This window comes from Natrix helvetica (assembly GCF_964273705.1).
Source record: "Natrix helvetica genome assembly, chromosome: Z".
In the NCBI taxonomy this organism is placed as follows: Eukaryota; Metazoa; Chordata; class Lepidosauria; order Squamata; family Natricidae; genus Natrix; species Natrix helvetica.
The window spans coordinates 137125717-137142227 of NC_138554.1; the positions used below are offsets into that span (position 1 = coordinate 137125717).

The 16511-nt window shown below is 42.8% G+C and overlaps 1 protein-coding gene across 1 annotated transcript in view; it reads left to right on the top strand.

Annotated features, from left to right (window-relative positions):
* Positions 1 to 16511, top strand: part of DLEC1 (DLEC1 cilia and flagella associated protein) — an 84606-nt gene that overhangs the window by 19126 nt on the left and 48969 nt on the right. The window contains exons 10-16 of the mRNA XM_081970185.1: positions 492 to 628; positions 2737 to 2829; positions 3254 to 3344; positions 4906 to 5068; positions 11393 to 11585; positions 13474 to 13532; positions 15678 to 15849. Of these exons, the coding sequence (XP_081826311.1) occupies positions 492 to 628; positions 2737 to 2829; positions 3254 to 3344; positions 4906 to 5068; positions 11393 to 11585; positions 13474 to 13532; positions 15678 to 15849 (908 nt within the window). The remainder of the gene's footprint in view (positions 1 to 491; positions 629 to 2736; positions 2830 to 3253; positions 3345 to 4905; positions 5069 to 11392; positions 11586 to 13473; positions 13533 to 15677; positions 15850 to 16511) is intronic.

The following is a 16511-nucleotide window of genomic DNA, read 5'->3' on the forward strand; positions in this document are numbered from 1 at the left end:
AACTGTCAGACGGCTCTGGCCCCCTCTCTGCTTCCCACATAGAGCCCTCCTCAGAGCCTTCCCCAGACTTCAGGACTGGCCCATCCTCCCCAACATCCTCTCTGTCCGAATCTGCTGCCAGCTCCACTGGCTGCTGGTGGGCCATAACAGGCAGCTTCAGCCTAGTCTCACAGCTAGAGACTTGAGAATAGCCATAAAGGAGAATATTTGTAGCTCAGTGTTGACTGATCCTTGGTGCTCTAGTTCAGGGAAATGAAACTTCTGCAAGAAAACAGGTAAGCTCAGAGAGCACCAAGGACCCCTCACTTGAGAACAGAAACTTGCATGGCCCTGTCTCCCCCAGGTCATTTCCTTCTTACCCTTCCTAGTCTCCTGTGTACTGTGGAAGCTGTTCTTCCAGATTTATTCACCATTTTTTTTGCTTTAAATAATCAAAATGTGATTCTCACCCCTGTTTGCATTTGCTACTTTTTCACCTGTCCTTCTTTCAGTGCCACACATCCTGGACTGTGGAGCCTGCTTAGTGGGCGGAGTAAAATTTGTAGAGTTTGAGTGCAAAAACGAAGGGCTCAGTGTTGGAAAGTTTTGTATTATGCCCAAGGAAATGTGGCCACCACCTAACTTTCGGGTAAGCGTTACAGAACCCAATGCTCTTTCCTTACCGCATCAGTCCTATTGAACAAGAACCAAAAGGGGAAGATTGGCATTCTAAGGGACCAGAAGGGATGTGGCTATGGATAATCCTTGACTTTTAAGAAACCTCTTTTTGAATATCCACCACTTCTTCCGCTTTGTCCACTGCAATAGCCAGATGAATTCATCCCTTGGTTGGTGGATTCCCCTGATTCATTAGCTTCCTGTTCCAGTTAAAAAAAAACCACTTGGAGTTTTGGATCCTGGAGGATAAATGGTGAAAGTGCAGAACTTTTGCCAATTTCACTTGGTTAAAAAAAGTGCCCAAGGCGGGACTGCTCCATCTTTTCTCTCCGCTTCTCTGTGATCTTGAGTGTTCACCATGTGCAGAGAAGAGCAATAAAGATAGAGTAGAGTAGTGTTGAATAGAATAGAATAGGAATAGAAATATGAATAGAATAGAATTGAATAATTGAATAGAAGAATAGAATAGAAGAATAGAATAGAAGAATAGAATAGAACAGAACAGAACAGAACAACAGAACAGAACAAGCGACACCCAGGAGTAGGGCCTTCTCTGTGATGGGCCCGACCCTCTGGAATGACCTCCCCCCCGATATTAGAATAACCACCGATCTCCGCTCCTTCCGCAAGAAGCTTAAGACCCACCTATTCAACTTAGCTGGCCTGGCCTAACCGTAGTTTTAATCCTTCTAGCCTGTATTTTAAATTTTTAGGGGTAGGTTTTTAGGTTGTTTTTAATTTTTATCATACTGTACAGCCTAGTATTTAATTTGATTTTATGGGTATCTAAGAGTATTTAATTTTGTATACTGTTTTTTATTGTGTTGTCTGTACACCGCCCCGAGTCCCTCCGGGGAGAGGGGGCGGTCTATAAATTTAATAAATATAATATAATATATAACAGAACAGAACAGAACAGAACAGAATAGCAGTGTTGATGATGTTACTGATGGCTAAATTGTAGGATGAACATTTGAGGAAGCTAGGTATGTCTAGCCTATCAAAGAGAAGGATTTGGGATGGGGCATGATAGCATTCTTCCAATATTTGAGGGGCTGTCCTAGAAAAGAAGGGCCCAATCTGTTCTCCAAAGCACCAGAGGGCAGGACAAGAAGCAATGGGTGGAACCTTGTTAAAGAGAGATCCAACCCACCACTAAGGAGAAATTACAGTTAGAAAATAATTCCTGATTTAACAACTGAGTTATTTCTTGTTGTTATTGAGGGGCTGCCACAAAGAAGATGGGGGTCAGCTTATTTTCCAAAGCACCTGAGGGCAGAACAAGAAGCAATGGGTGGAAACTAATCAAGGAGAGAAGCAACTTAGAACTAAGGAGAGATTTCCTGACAGAACAATTAATCAGTGGAACAGAAGTTGCCTCCAGAAGTTGTGAAAGCTCCATCACTGGAGGTTTTTAAGAAGAGATCGGACAGCCATTTGACAGGGATATTATAAGGTCTCCTGCTTTGAGCAGGGGGTAGGTGGGTTGGATTAGAAGACTTCCCAGGTCTCTTCCAGCTCTATGATCTTCTATGTTCTTATTTTGAAAAATGAGAGCTGTGAAAAGCAAGAAATAGGGGCTAAAAGGGAGGTGATATTGTGTGTCAATGCATAGGAGCAAATTGGTGAGTAGGGGTTTGCCTAAAATAAAATAAGTTGCACCCCTATCTCAGACCGAAAAGCCTTTTTTTTTTAGGAATAGCAGAAACAGCCACAGTGATCCAGTGGTTAGAGTGCAGTACTGCAGGCTACTTCTGCTGACTGCTGGTTGCCTGCAATTTGGCCGTTCAAATCCCACCAGGCTCAAGGTTGACTCAGCCTTCCATCCCTCCGAGGTGGGTCAAATGAGGACCCAGATTGTTGGGGGCAAGAGACCGACTCTGTAAACTGCTTAGAGAGGGCTGGAAAGCACTGGGAAGCGGTATATAAGTCTAAGTGCTATTGCTAACAGACAAGTGGAAGCTGCCTGGGTTGTATAGTAGGAAGAATTCATCCCTTTGGAAAATAGAGTCTCTCTCTCTCCTGGAGCAATGCGAATCAGCTCTTAATTGGATTCATTTTTTTTCTCTTGATTTGAAGTCTGTCGCCACTATGGGTTATGTGGAGCAATATCCATTTGCGATTTGTCCGGCTGTCTTCGAACTTGCTCCTGGTCAGTCTATCCCAATTGAGGTCAGTTCCTGGCAATATTGCTCATGCTTCCAGTCTACTTGCAAACTTAATACTGCCATTTTCATTTTATCTTCATTTCGGTTATTCTAAAGCAGGATGTAGCTGATGCCCCCTTTATTTGACTAGATAATTTATATTAGGGTCAGGTAAATAGATCAACATAAATTTTGGGCTCAATTATGGTCGTAAGTTGAGAACTACCTGTGGTAAAGACAGTTGCAGCAAAATATATTTATTTAAAAATAATGTTTATAGAATAAGATGTGGGAGCTACAGATCAGTAACAGAAATTCTCAGAGAATTGCCAAAGTACATCCTGGAAGAAATTCATGATGATATTTGCCACTTTTAGTTTCTTAACCTCTTTAAAAAAAAATTCTTACAATTGCTGGTGTTTTGATGATGCAGAAATGTTCATTTTCAGGTAGTGTTCATGCCCGTTTCTGCTGAAATCCTATCAGTGACGTACATCACCGTTTGTGACAACTGCCATGTCAACGAGATTACCGTGACAGGTTTGCCACTCACATCTCTTTGGTTTTTTTCCCGTTACATCTAAAACGCCTGAGGTTTGGGCTAGAGGTTGGGCTTCACTAATAGTAATAGCAATAGCATTTAGATGTATATACCACTTCACAATGCTTTACACCCCTCTATAAGCGATTGGACCCAATCTGGGTCCCAATCTGGGTTCTCATTTTACCCACCTTGGAAAGATGGAATGCTGAGTCAACCTTGAGCCGGTTAGGATCAAAGTGTTGGCAGTTGGTAGAGTTAGCCTGCAATACTGCATTCTAACCACTGCATCACCACAGTTCAAATTAACTGCTAGTATCATGTATGCAGTTGGAGACCTCCAGATGCAAATTAACAAAACTATAAGCCAAGCTGAATAGATTCTTAAGAGATTTCATTCTTTAACCGTAGCATTAGAGAGCCAGGATAATGTTACAATAATATTACAATACAATAGCAGAGTTGGAAGGGACCTTGGAGGTCTTCTAGTCCAACCCCCTGCCTAGGCAGGAAACCCTATACTGTTTCAGACAAATGGCTATCCAATATCCTCTTAAAGACTTCCAGTGTTGGGCATTCACAACTTCTGGAGGCACTAAAACCAGAATTCCTTTGCTAAGCAATTATTAAGATACTTGTGCTTGATTTTATAACCTTTTTTGCCATATAGCAAATCCATTGCAGTTGTTAAGTGAATTTGGGTCAATTATCAGGCGATGAGGAGTTCAAGTCTTGCCTTAGGCATGAAAGTCAGCTGGGTGACTTTAGTCCCACTCTCTCAGCCCATTCCACCTCACAAGGTGGTTGTTGGGGGAAAACAGGAGGAGGAAGGAGAATTAGGTATGTTTGCCACCATTATATATAGTGTTGTATTTGTACTGATAAATAAATAAAGGGAGACTAGCATAGATCTATTTCGAGCTAATTAGCTCTCATCAGCTAGCCATTCGTTGTAACACAAATATATATATATATATATATATACACACACACACACACACACACACATATACATACATACATACATACATACATACATACATACATACATACATACATATATAATACAGCCCAGGTTCGAATCCCAGTAAGGGTATGGCTAGCTGATGAGAGCTAAATAGCTCGAAATAGATCTATACTAGTCTCCCTTTATTTATTTATCAGCACAAATATAACACAAAGATAGCAAAGGCAACATTAAAAATAAAAATATGGTTTTCTGCCTGGATGGTCTTCTGTAATGAGCCGAAGGAAAGCTCCCTAATGGTAATTGCAGCCTGAAACTGTGACCAGTGACTTGGGGATGGTGATGAGATCCCCCTGATGAAATGTTTTTAAGCAGAAATGAGCCCACCCTCTGCGGGAATAATTGAATCAGAAGTCCTGCAGCAAGGAACTCCCCCACTGATGGTTGGACATGATGGCTTCTTGTGGTCCCTTTCAACTCCCAAGATATTATGATAAATTATGATAAATTGCATGGTGAGCTAATCATCTAATCCCTATATCTTTGTTGCAAGATTTTTTTTAAAAAGACTCTTGTATTCCGTTCATTCCCAGGACTCGGAGAGCTGATAGCGTTGGAATTTTTGTCCGTTTCTGGTGGAGAGAGCACTCCCCTGCCTGGCGAACTTATAGACATTACCTCGCAGCACCTTGTACGCTTTAAGCCACTGAACCCACATTCTAAGTCAGAGAAAACACTGATTCTGAGAAATATAACGTATGTATGATGCTCATATTGTAGTGCAGGAATTGGAAGATTTGGGCATGTCTGCAGGATGTGGTGGGGAACAGACACAGTTGCACTTTTCCCCCTAATTGAAATGAGTGAGATTTAAATCATGACTCATCATCATCATCATCATCTTCTTCTTCTTCATTTAATGACCCCATAATGCCTTGCAGGGTGGAATCAGGGGGAACTAATTGGAGTTTACTGGCTGGATGCTCTTCTTGTTGCCAATGTGGAGTTATATTCAGCAGATATACTCTCATTGTGCCCAGAGAGAAAAATATCTGCCTCTACCTAGGATCGAACTCAGAGCCTCCTGATTGTGAGGTGAGAGTTCCACCTCTAGGCCACCACACCACTCAGATTTAAATCATGAGTATCTTCCAATAAATCACACTGATCCACACTGTTTGGTGTAGTGGATAAAGCATTAAGCTAGAGACTATGAATTCTAGTTCTACCTTAGGCATGAAAGCCCACTGGGTGACTTTGGGCCAATCACTAGGAGACAGTGAATTTGAGTTTGCACTTCAGGTATGAAAATTGGCTGGGTGACTTTGGATCAATCACCAGGAGACTCTGAGTTCTAATCCCAGTTTAGATATGAGAGCTGACTGGGTGACTTTGGGACAGTCATTCTCTTATCAATTAATTCACTTTGTAGATATGTTGTTGTGTAGAAATAAGAGGAGGAAAGAGCATTAGGTATATTTGCTACCTCGAGTTCTTTATAACAATAAAAAAGATAGGATTAAAATAATCTAAACAAAATGTTCTGAGTCACTATGAAGACCTTAGTTCATAATTCCCCGTCAAAAGTGGAGCTTGAAATATTTGCCCATCTTGTCCCAAAGGTGCTTTTCCAAAAGGTATTTGTTTTTCTTTGAAGACATTTATCTTCTCATCCAAGAAGCTTCTTCAGCTCTGACTCCGGGCCAGGAGTGTCAAACTCCATTTCATTGAGGGCCGCATCAGGGTTGTATTTGACCTTGGGGGACCGGGATGGGCGTGCCCAGCTCAAGGTCACTCGTGTTGGGGGCCCCTGTGGCGGCCTGCGAAAACGGCCTCCCAAGCTCCGTTTCAGCTGCAATGGCCTCCTGCAACCCTCTGCCAGCAAAAACAGAGCTGGGAAGGGACGCACAAAGACATCCCCAAGCTCCGTTTTGCTGGCAGAGGCACCGCAGACCATCGCTCTGGTGGCCCCGCGAGCCAGATCTAAGCACCCTGTGTGCCATATCCGGCCCTTGAGCCTTGTGTTTGACATCTCTGCTCTATGAGGTTTATAACAGTAAAACAGTAAAAACAGAAATGAAAAGAAGTGTAAACATAATGGTAGCAAAATTGTGAAATAATAAACATTGAAATAAACAAGGAAAAACAAGATTAAAAGATGGGCAGGTGGAAGCAGGGAATGCCAAGAAGGGGGAGGTGGCTTTTGCTATCAATCTGATGGCCGCCTCCAGTGTGGGGCTCCCCCATTGGGTCCCCAGACCAACTGGTAGAGCCAGGTCTTGTGGAAGGATAGAAGGGTGCGGGGCAGATATCAAGGGTAAAATAGCAGCAGGATTTGCTTTCCAGTTACTCAAACTCTTTTTCTTGAAGGCTTAAATAGGTGAAGGGGTTTAATTATCTGGATTTAGACATCCCTATATGACAAATGCATGGATGGAGTTCGTTCACTCCAATGTATGACTGGATCTGGTTTTCACTCCATTTAATCTCTTGAGAATTAATTGATTGGATATATTGGTTTCTTTTTTATATTGTCATAAGAGAGCCACTTTTCCACTGACCTAGGTCATAGTGTTGTGTGAACAGGGCCAATGCCCTTGGATATCCCAGGCCAAATTTCTCCATTGCAGTTGATCAGTTTTGCTTTTCAAAGAAGAGAGGAGAAAGGTCCACGTAACCAAAGAACACAGAAAGCACAAAGAAACCCAGATTGTGGCATATCAGGGTGAGGTTAAGTACAGAGTCTGTGGCTTGATTTCCATAGAAAACAGAAAACTTCCTGTCTGTTCTCTGCTAAACCAAGTATGGCCCAGCCGATTACGTTTGATGATGTCCAGATTTCCATGGGACAAGCAGATAGGGGAACAAAAGAGTCCATGGGAACCATCCCATAATGATTTAACTGATGGCTCTATCTGGACATGCAGTGACTGCTTTTAAGACTCTAGTCTCGTACGTTGATTGATTAGGGCATGTTGAAAAGGCATTTGCTGGCAGTTGTCACTGATTTCTTGATTTATGTTAATGATGAATTGCATTGCAACCCACTGCAGTTGCAAGGCTCTAGGTGGTTGCCAGGAATAAAGTCAATGAAAAACAAAAATAAAATATGCACACAGTTACATAATTGGACAATGCTATGAAGAAAAATTAGAAGCCAATGTTTTTGTATTTGTGGGAGAGTCACTTCTTTTGATTAAATTACCCTGAAGGATATACAAGCCATGTGCATGAGGGAGAATACAGGTAGTCCTTGACTTACAACCACAATTGACTTACAACCACAATTTCTTTTTTTCCCCATTTTAAAAAAATTTTTGAATAAAAAAACAAACAAAACCATCCTCCATTACAAATTGTAGAAAGTGTGTCAGTTGGTTACAAAGAGTTTTCGTGCATCTCTTTCACAGTCATCATCTCTATACAATACAATACAATAGCAGAGTTGGAAGGGACCTTGGAGGTCTTCTAGTCCAACCCTCTGCCTAGGCAGGAAACCCTATACCGTTTCAGACAAATGGCTATCCAACATCTTCTTAAAGACTTTCAGTGTTGGGGCAGTCACAACTTCTGGAGGCAAATTCTGTTCCACTGATTAATTGTTCTGTCAGGAAGTTTCTCCTCAGTTCTAAGTTGCTTCTCTCCTTGATTAGTTTCCACCCATTGCTTCTTGTCCTGCCCTCAGGTGCCTTGGAGAATAGCTGGACTCCCTCTTCTTTGTGGCAACCCCTGAGATATTGGAACACTGCTATCATGTCTCCCCTAGTCCTTCTTTTCATTAAACTAGACATACCCAGTTCCTGTAAACCGTGTTTTAGCCTCCAGTCCCCTAATCCTCTTTGTTGCTCTTCTCTGCACTCTTTCTAGAGTCTCCACATTTTTTCTACATCGTGGTAACCAAAACTGAATGCAGTATTCCAAGTGTGGCCTTACCAAGGCATTGTAAAGTGGTATTAACACTTCACGTGATCTTGATTCTATCCCTCTGTTGATGCAGCCTAGGACTGTGTTGGCTTTTTTGGCAGCTGCTGCACACTGCTGGCTCCTATTTAAATGGTTGTCCACTAGGACTCCAAGATCCCTTTCACAGTTATTACAATTGTACCACCTATACCAGTGATGGTGAACCTATGGCACGCGTGCCACAGGTGGCACACGGAGCCATTTGTCAGGGCACGTGAGGCGCTGCCCTGTCAGCTGGCCAGCGTGCATGTGCGCGCTGGCCAGCTGAGTTCACCCTTTTTTAAAGCCATTTTTCACTCTCCCCAGGCTCCAGAGCCTTTATAGGAGCCTGGGGAGGGCGAAAAGAGCCTCCCCCGCCCCCCTGGAGGCACTCTGGAGGCTTCATGAGCTTCCCTGAAGCCTCCCGAGCGCAAAAAAACGGCCCTACGGGCAAACTGGAAGTTTGGGAACTGACTTCCTGTTTGCTTGGAGGTTTGTTTTGACTGCTCCAGAGGCTTCAGGGAAGCGTCCTGAAGGTCCCTCAAGCCTTTGGAGCGCTCAAAACAACCCTCCGAGGAAACCGAAAGTCATTTCCGGTTTGATTGGAGGGTAGTTTTGACTGCTTCGGAGGCTTCAGGGAAGCGTCCTGAAGGTTCCTGAAGCCTCCAGAGGGCTTCCGAGGGGGGGGGGCTGTTTTCACCCTCCCCAGGCTCCTATAAAGCCTTGGCGCCTGGGGGGGGCAAAAAAAGCATGCAAAAAATGGGGGGAGCGCTTGTAGTGCGTGCATGCACACTCGGGGGGTCACACATTGAATTATGGGTGTGGCACACCTGCACACAACCCCTCTGCGCTCCCCCCACTTATGGCACGCGAGCCAAAAAAGGTTCGCCATCGCTGACCTATACTGTACCTGTGCATTTCGTTTTTGTTGCCGAAATGTAGAACCGTACTCTTTTCACCATTGAATTTCATTTTATTAGATAGTGCCCAATGTTCAAGTTTGTCAAGATCCTTCTGTATCTTAAGCCTATCTTCTGGAGTGTTGGCTATTCCTGCCAGCTTGGTGTCATCTGTAAACTTGATGAGTTCCCCATTTATTCCCTCATCCAAATCATTGATGAAGATGTTGAAGAGTACTGGGCCCAAAACAGAGCCTTGGGGTACTCCACTGGGGTACGCCTCTGATTCATATCAAATTATCTATTTTACATCACATATACTTATATATATCATCCTTCATATGACTGCAGTTGTTTTAACGTCCCTTTTTAACAAACATTCCAAAATTTAAAACAAAACCACATAGTGACATTCCCTTATCTATTTTCAATATCATCTAACCACATTATACCTTTATAACACATTCAAAATAAAAAATTAATTTTAAACCTCTTTTTTTAATCATTGCTTACAATTTATATCCAATTTCCCTTTTTCCTGTCAATACAAATTATTACATTGTTATCATTATCAGTAATTTATTTAACAATAGTTTGACTAAGTTTAACTTACTTTTTCCCCTTTTTTCACCATTTAAAATTTTTACCAAGTTTTCTCTTATCAAACCAATACATATATATGCATTGTTATCCTTTATCTAACTTTATCCATTAACACTGCATTTTTAACATAATCCTCTAATTTTAACCAAAAAATTAAACCTCTTTTCTTAAACATTGTATACAATTTATATCCAATTTTCCCTTTTATCATGTCAATACAAATTATTACATTATTATCATTATCAGTCATTTATCTAGCGATAGTTTGACTATGTTTAACTTACTTTTTCCCCTTTTTTCCCTTGCCCAGGCAGAATTTTTTGGAAGAAAAATAGAATAGATAGAATAATTCTTTATTTGTGTCCAAGTGTGATGGGACACACAAGGAATATGTCTTTGGTGCATATGCTTTCAGTGTAAATAAAAAGACAAGATACATTCATCAAGAATCACAAGTATCACAACACTTAGTGATATTCATAGGTTACTAATAAGCAAAACAAACAAAAACCCCAATATAAATCGTAAAGATATAAGCAACATGGTTATAGTTATAAGTGGGAAGAGATAGGTACTAGAAAAGAGATAGGTACTAGGAAGGATGAGAAGAATAATAGTAATATAGTAAATAATTTGACAGTGTTGTGGGCAGGGCCAAATAAGATGCCAGGTGGTATTTAAATTGTAGGACAATCAGGGAGAGGAGGCGGTTTATAAATCGAATAAATGAATGAAAAAATGAATGAATGAATGATTAGTTAATAACTATCCTCTAAAGCAGTGTTTCTCAGCCGGTGTAAGATGTGTAGACTTCACATTCCAGAATTCTGCAGCCAGCAGACCAAGGCATTTCCTGGCCTTACTGCTTGCAGTCTGGAACCTGAGGCCTTCTATAACCAGAACACGAGCATGTTGTTGTCACTGCTCCTCTCTTTCCAATGTGGGTGAATCATAGCTTGGTGATGGAGCTAGCAGATTTTTGAGCCATAGCTCAGTAGCAAAGCTTGAGGAAGGCTGCTGAATCAATACTTGACAAAGCCAGCCAAAAGGGATAGGTAACAGGTGAGAACCAAGCCTTATATCTCACCTGCTTTGCTGTGAGACATTTGCATCAAATTACCTGTATGTGATTAACTTGGAGACCTGGAATGCAACTTGCTGGATTCCTTTGGAAGAGCACTATCCTGGTCCCACAGCCCCATAGTTACAAGATAGCTAAATGGCTTTTAACTTGGTCCAAAGTAGCTTACTTATAGGTAGAAGTTCCTTGCCTGGGGATTTTGTACATCTCTTTTATTCAGAGAGGTTTATAGTTTTAAATGAAGCAGTTGCAGATCCTCTTTCCTCTTTACAACTGTGGTGCTGAATCCAAGATGGTTGGGAAATTCAGTCTCACTGGGACTAGTTGTCCCCCACCCCACCCCGCCCATTTATCCTGCATGGATGCATCAGTGACTACCAAGTCTACAAAGAAAACAGCCAAGCTCAGAGAGCGCCAAGGATCTCTCGTTTCATCCCTGAGCTACAAATATTCTCCTTTATCGATATTTGACTTAAAAAGAGTTTTCTTCCATTTCCTACCTTGCAAGGAAAAGGACAGCTGCCAAAGCATTTCTTTCTTATTGTCTTTATACAGCCACGTAGAACTTCCTTTCTTCTGGCAGATAGTGAAGCCCAACCTGCAGTCACCAACACTGGAAGGGAAAATGGACATTGCAGATATAAAGTACAACCTGGATATGGAGACTGCTTTCTCCGTCGTTCCGAATTCTGGGACTCTGCAGCCCCATTCCGATCATCCATTCACCCTCTGTTTCTCTCCACAGCAGGTATGGTTCCCTACCAGGCTTTTTAAAAAGACCCGGCCTGCATTGTCTTTTTTGCAATAAAATATATATTTCGCAAAATTATGTAATTCAAAATGAACTTTTCATGCTAGCTCAGTGATGGCAAACCTTTTCGGCACCGAGTGCCAAAAAGGGAGCACTTCACACATGCGCACTCGTCTGAGCCGCGACCAGGAAGAGGAGCTGGGCATGTGGGTGCTGGAAAATGAACTTCCAGTTTCCGGCATGCACATGAGCACCAGCCAATAAGTCTTACGGTTACTGCTGCGCATACACATGCGTCTGCGCCGATCAGCTGGCCGGCATGTATGTGCATGCCAGAAAGCAGAAGACCAGCTGATCATCGTGTGCATGTGCAAGCCAGAAACCCAGAAGAGAAACAGGCACCGCTGTGCGTGCCAGGCAACATGGCTCCCTGGGCCACTTTGGGCATGTGTGCCATATGTTTGTCATCACAGTACTAGCTGATAATCCGGAGTTGCCTGGGTATTTATTTATCTTAATCCGGTATTAGACAGGAAAAGCTCTGATTTCGGCAACAATTAAATTAGTTGCAAATGTTTTCCCTGTGCCCTCAGAAGCGTCAAGGAAAGCGATACTAGCTTGCTGTTTTGCTAGCCGATCCATGATCATTTGATATGCTTTTTTATGATCTTGATTTAGAAGTGGCTTCTTGTCCGCGATATGTACACTAAGCTGTTTAACATTGTAACTCTTTTCTTGTATGTTATCTGCGTGAAGTACATTGTGTCGTTCTCGTATTGGTGCAGGCAGGCCGAGTGGCAGTAATGTTTTATTGATTGTAGCCATACATTTGTCCTCAAAATAATCAAAGCCTTGTTGAAAATGTCCGGACCACACATAATTTCTAATATTGGGTTTTCCCCCGTACCAGAGGGATCCCCCTTGCGGGGTACTGTGAAGCCGTTATCATGGCAACTCCACTGCGCTGTACAGTAGAAGCCATTTTAAGGCAGTACAGTAGAAGCCATTTGGAGGCACAACAGGCTGTATCTTAACAGAACACACATCCTGAGGGGTGTTAGAGGTGTCTTAGCCCCACAGTATTTTTCTCCAGAGAGTAAATCATCTGTGTACCAGGTTTGACTGAAATTGCTCGAGGTGTTCCAGACTTATACTGGAACATATATACACAAAGCCATTTTTATATATGTAGATAAATAGAAGATAGAGATGAACCCACCCGTCATTCGGTTCCAAATAGTTTCCACGTCCTCTTTCCTTATGCTTGCTTTTTATTCATTCTGTTGGAAAGTTTAATTTGTTAATGCGTTGATAGCTTTCGCAGGAGGCACTCTGGCAAGAGTCAGGTCCTTCCGATAACACATCCAATTAAACCTGGCAGGGCTATTCATTTTCAAAGCTTCACACTCTCCAGACCCAGCACTGTATTGGCCTATTTTGAAGAAGCGGGTGGGGAAAGGGAAGTAGCTGCAGAATCTAGAGTTCCAGTCTCCTTTGTAGTCAGAATGGACCGCAGGGGTGGACAAAGGGAGCAGATTAAACAAGGGTAGAGCAGAAACAATTGGAGCCACAAGGTTTTTGGGGCAGAGCATGTCCGCCAATATTGTGAGGCAGAATAATTAAAGGAGATACACTTCCATTTCCACAGCTGCCGAGACGGCCTTAGTTGTGGGAAGTCGATAGACACGTGGACAAGTGCTCAGAATTGAGGGGTGCTGTGTGGATTTACCCCCAGTCTTAAATCCCAACTTCAGAGATAAACTGCTTCAATCGGGATAAACATTTACTGCTCCGCTCTGTGATGAGTAACCTTAAAGTAAGCAATATGTATATTTTTGAAAGCTCTTTGTACATAAACTAACCACTATTTTTTCCTCTGTTATAGCTAAAGGAATATCACAGTGTGCTTCAAATAGTGCTGGAGGATATCCCAGCGTCACATTGGTAAGTTTCCATGATGCCCTTCCGATTTGGATAGCTTCCTATTTTGTTATTCTTGGCCAATTAGACTACAGGTAGCCCTCAATTTATGGCTGCAGCTGAGGCTGGAATTATGGTTGCAACTCATGCTGGTTGTCCCAAAGGTGCTTTTTTTCAAGAGGCGACTGGACTTTCTGGTTTTTTCTCTGAAGACGTTTTGCTTCTCATCCAAGAAGCTTCTTCAGCTCTGACTGGATGGTGGGGAATGGAAGGATTTGAAGAGGAATCTAAGTCCTTCCATTCCCCCCATCAAGTTAGATGGTGGTTTCTGGCACACACAGCTGGTCTTCGTGGACACTGTTTTCCGGGCTGTTTTCAGGCCTTTGGGGGGCTGTTTTCCAGACCGTTTCCAGGCTGGTTTTTTTGGCATGAAAAACAGCAGGAAAATGCCCAGAAAAACAGCCTGAAGATGGCCCAGAAAATGACTCAAAAAATGGACTGTAAACGACCTGAAAAATGGTCCCAAACAGCCAAAAAACAGGCACTCATGCACCAGCCAGCTGGCCTTCGGGTTTCCAGCGCTGTAGCGCATACGCATGAACGCACATGCACATGCGTTCCAGTTTGGGCCCTTGGTGCTGAAAAGGTTCACCATCACTAAGCTAGCCCCTAGTTGGGATTCCTGAAAGGAAGAACAAGAATATGTCTTACAGTTTAGTACTGTCATGTTTGCTTGAGGGACAGTTCTAAAATGGTTAGTGAGGTTTGCTCCTAATTGGGAAGGCAATACTTAAGAAACCGAACAATTTTTCTTGGGCAGCAGAAGAGAGGATGGGGTCGATCTGGTGTAGTGCTTATAATGTGGCCTGGAAACCAGGAGACAGTGACTTCTAGTTGCATCTTAGGCATGAAATCTTTGGGCCTACCCCTGGGAGATGGTGAGTTCTAGTCCCATCCTAGGCCCAAAAGCCGGCTGGATGTCTTTGGGCCAAGAACTGGGAGACGGTGAGTTCTAGTCCCGCCTTCGAAAAGAGCTGGGTGGCTGAGCCAGTCCCTCTCTCTCTCACCCCAACCCACCTCACAGGGTGGTGGTTGTGAGGAAAACAGGAGGAGGAAGGCGTGTTTCATATGTTTGCCGCCTTGAGTCATTTGGAAAGTAATAAAAGTGGGGTAAAAAAATCAAAGGAACAAATGTGTTTGTCCTCAGCTTTTGAACTGGTTGTATAAAAAGTGATTTTTATTTTTGAAAAATTAAAAACCACTTTTTGATGCAACTATAATCTTGGATGGCTGAGGATCTTCCTAGACCAGCAATGGCTATGGCACGCGTGCCACAGGTGACACACGGAGCCATTTGTCAAGACACGCGAGGCGCTGCCCTGTCAGCTGGCCAGCACACACGAGTTCACCATTTTTAAAAGCCATTTTTTCGCCCTCTCCAGGCTCCAGAGGCTTTATAGGAGCCTGGGGAGGGCGAAAAGAGCCTCCCCCCCCCCCGTAGGCCCTCCGGAAGCTTCCCTGAAGCCTTCTGAATGCTTAAAACGACCCTCCGAGCAAACCAGAAATGACTTCCAGTTTGCTCGGAGGGTCATTTTAAGCGTTCAGAAGGCTTCAGGAAGCCTCCGGACGGTCCCTGAAGCCTTCGGGGCGCTCAAAACGACGCTGGGTGGGGGTTCGCGCATTGCATTATGGGTGCAGCACGCCTGCACACGACCCCCCTGCGCTCCCCTCACTTGTGACACGCGAGCCAAAAAAGGTTCGCCATCGCTGTCCTAGACCTTTGAATTGGTTCTCTATGGTTACAATGGAAAAAGTGAGCAGCACAATTCCCTGTGGTAAATCGTTATTTGGAAGGACCCCCTTTTATACATCTGCTATAATACATTTACATATGTTGCTTTGTTTATTTTTGTTTGGGTACATAAACATAGCTTTGTGTTTCTATGAAAGTTTTCTTATTTTCCTCCTCCTTTCCATTTTGGTACATTATAGCGATATACCCCTTCCCCCCTGAAAAAGATAATATTTGGGGTGTATCACTTGAAAATTTGCTAGTATATCGGTGAAGCAACTGTGCAAGCATAGTTTCTCTTAAAGGAAAAATTGCACTGGTGATGTTCCTTTCAGGATACTTTTCCAAGAGCCAATTTGAGCCTATTTTTTATGCAGTATTCAGAATTCAGAGTACTACGAAAATGGAGAACGGAGAAAGGAAGATGTGATTGTCTTAGAAATCGACACCAAAGGCTCCACTGAACCATTCCAGGTCTTGTTAGAACCTTCTGCTATAATCATTCCAGGAGAAAACTACATTGGTGTGAATATTAGGAGAACATTTAAGGTAAATTTTTCTTCTGCATCCACGTGGAGTTTAAGGATTGACTGTGCAACTTCGTCTGTAAAAGAATGCTACCTCTGAATAATAAGGACAGCCAGTCCTCAACTTACGATCACAATGGAGCCCCAAATTTCTGTTGTTAAGTGGGACACTTGTTGAGTGGACTTTGTGCCCCACTGTGGTACCTTTCTGCCACGTTTGTTTGTTAATTTAGTGGTTGTTAAGTGAATCTGGCTTCCCCATTGACTTTGCTTGGAAGAAGGTCTCAAAAAGTTATCACATGACCCTGGGACACCGCAACTGTCATAAGTATGAGTCATTTGCCAAGTGTGTGAATTTTTATCACATGCCGCAAAAGCCACAATGGCTTTTTGTGAAAAACGGTATTAAGTCGCTTTTCTCAATGCCATTTAAGCCTTTTGTAAGAGGACTACCTGTATATTATTCTGAAAAAGACTATTTCAAAACGATTTATGCTTGACAGATAATTTGATGATTGCCCAGGTTTGCTTTTATTCTCCCCTTCTATACAGCTAGTCCTCGACTTACGATCAAAATTGAGCCCAAGATTTCTGTTATTAAGTGAGACATTTGTTAAGTGAGTTTTGCCCCCATTTCATGATCTTTCTTGTCCTAGTTGTTAGGTGAATCACTGCAGTTGATAA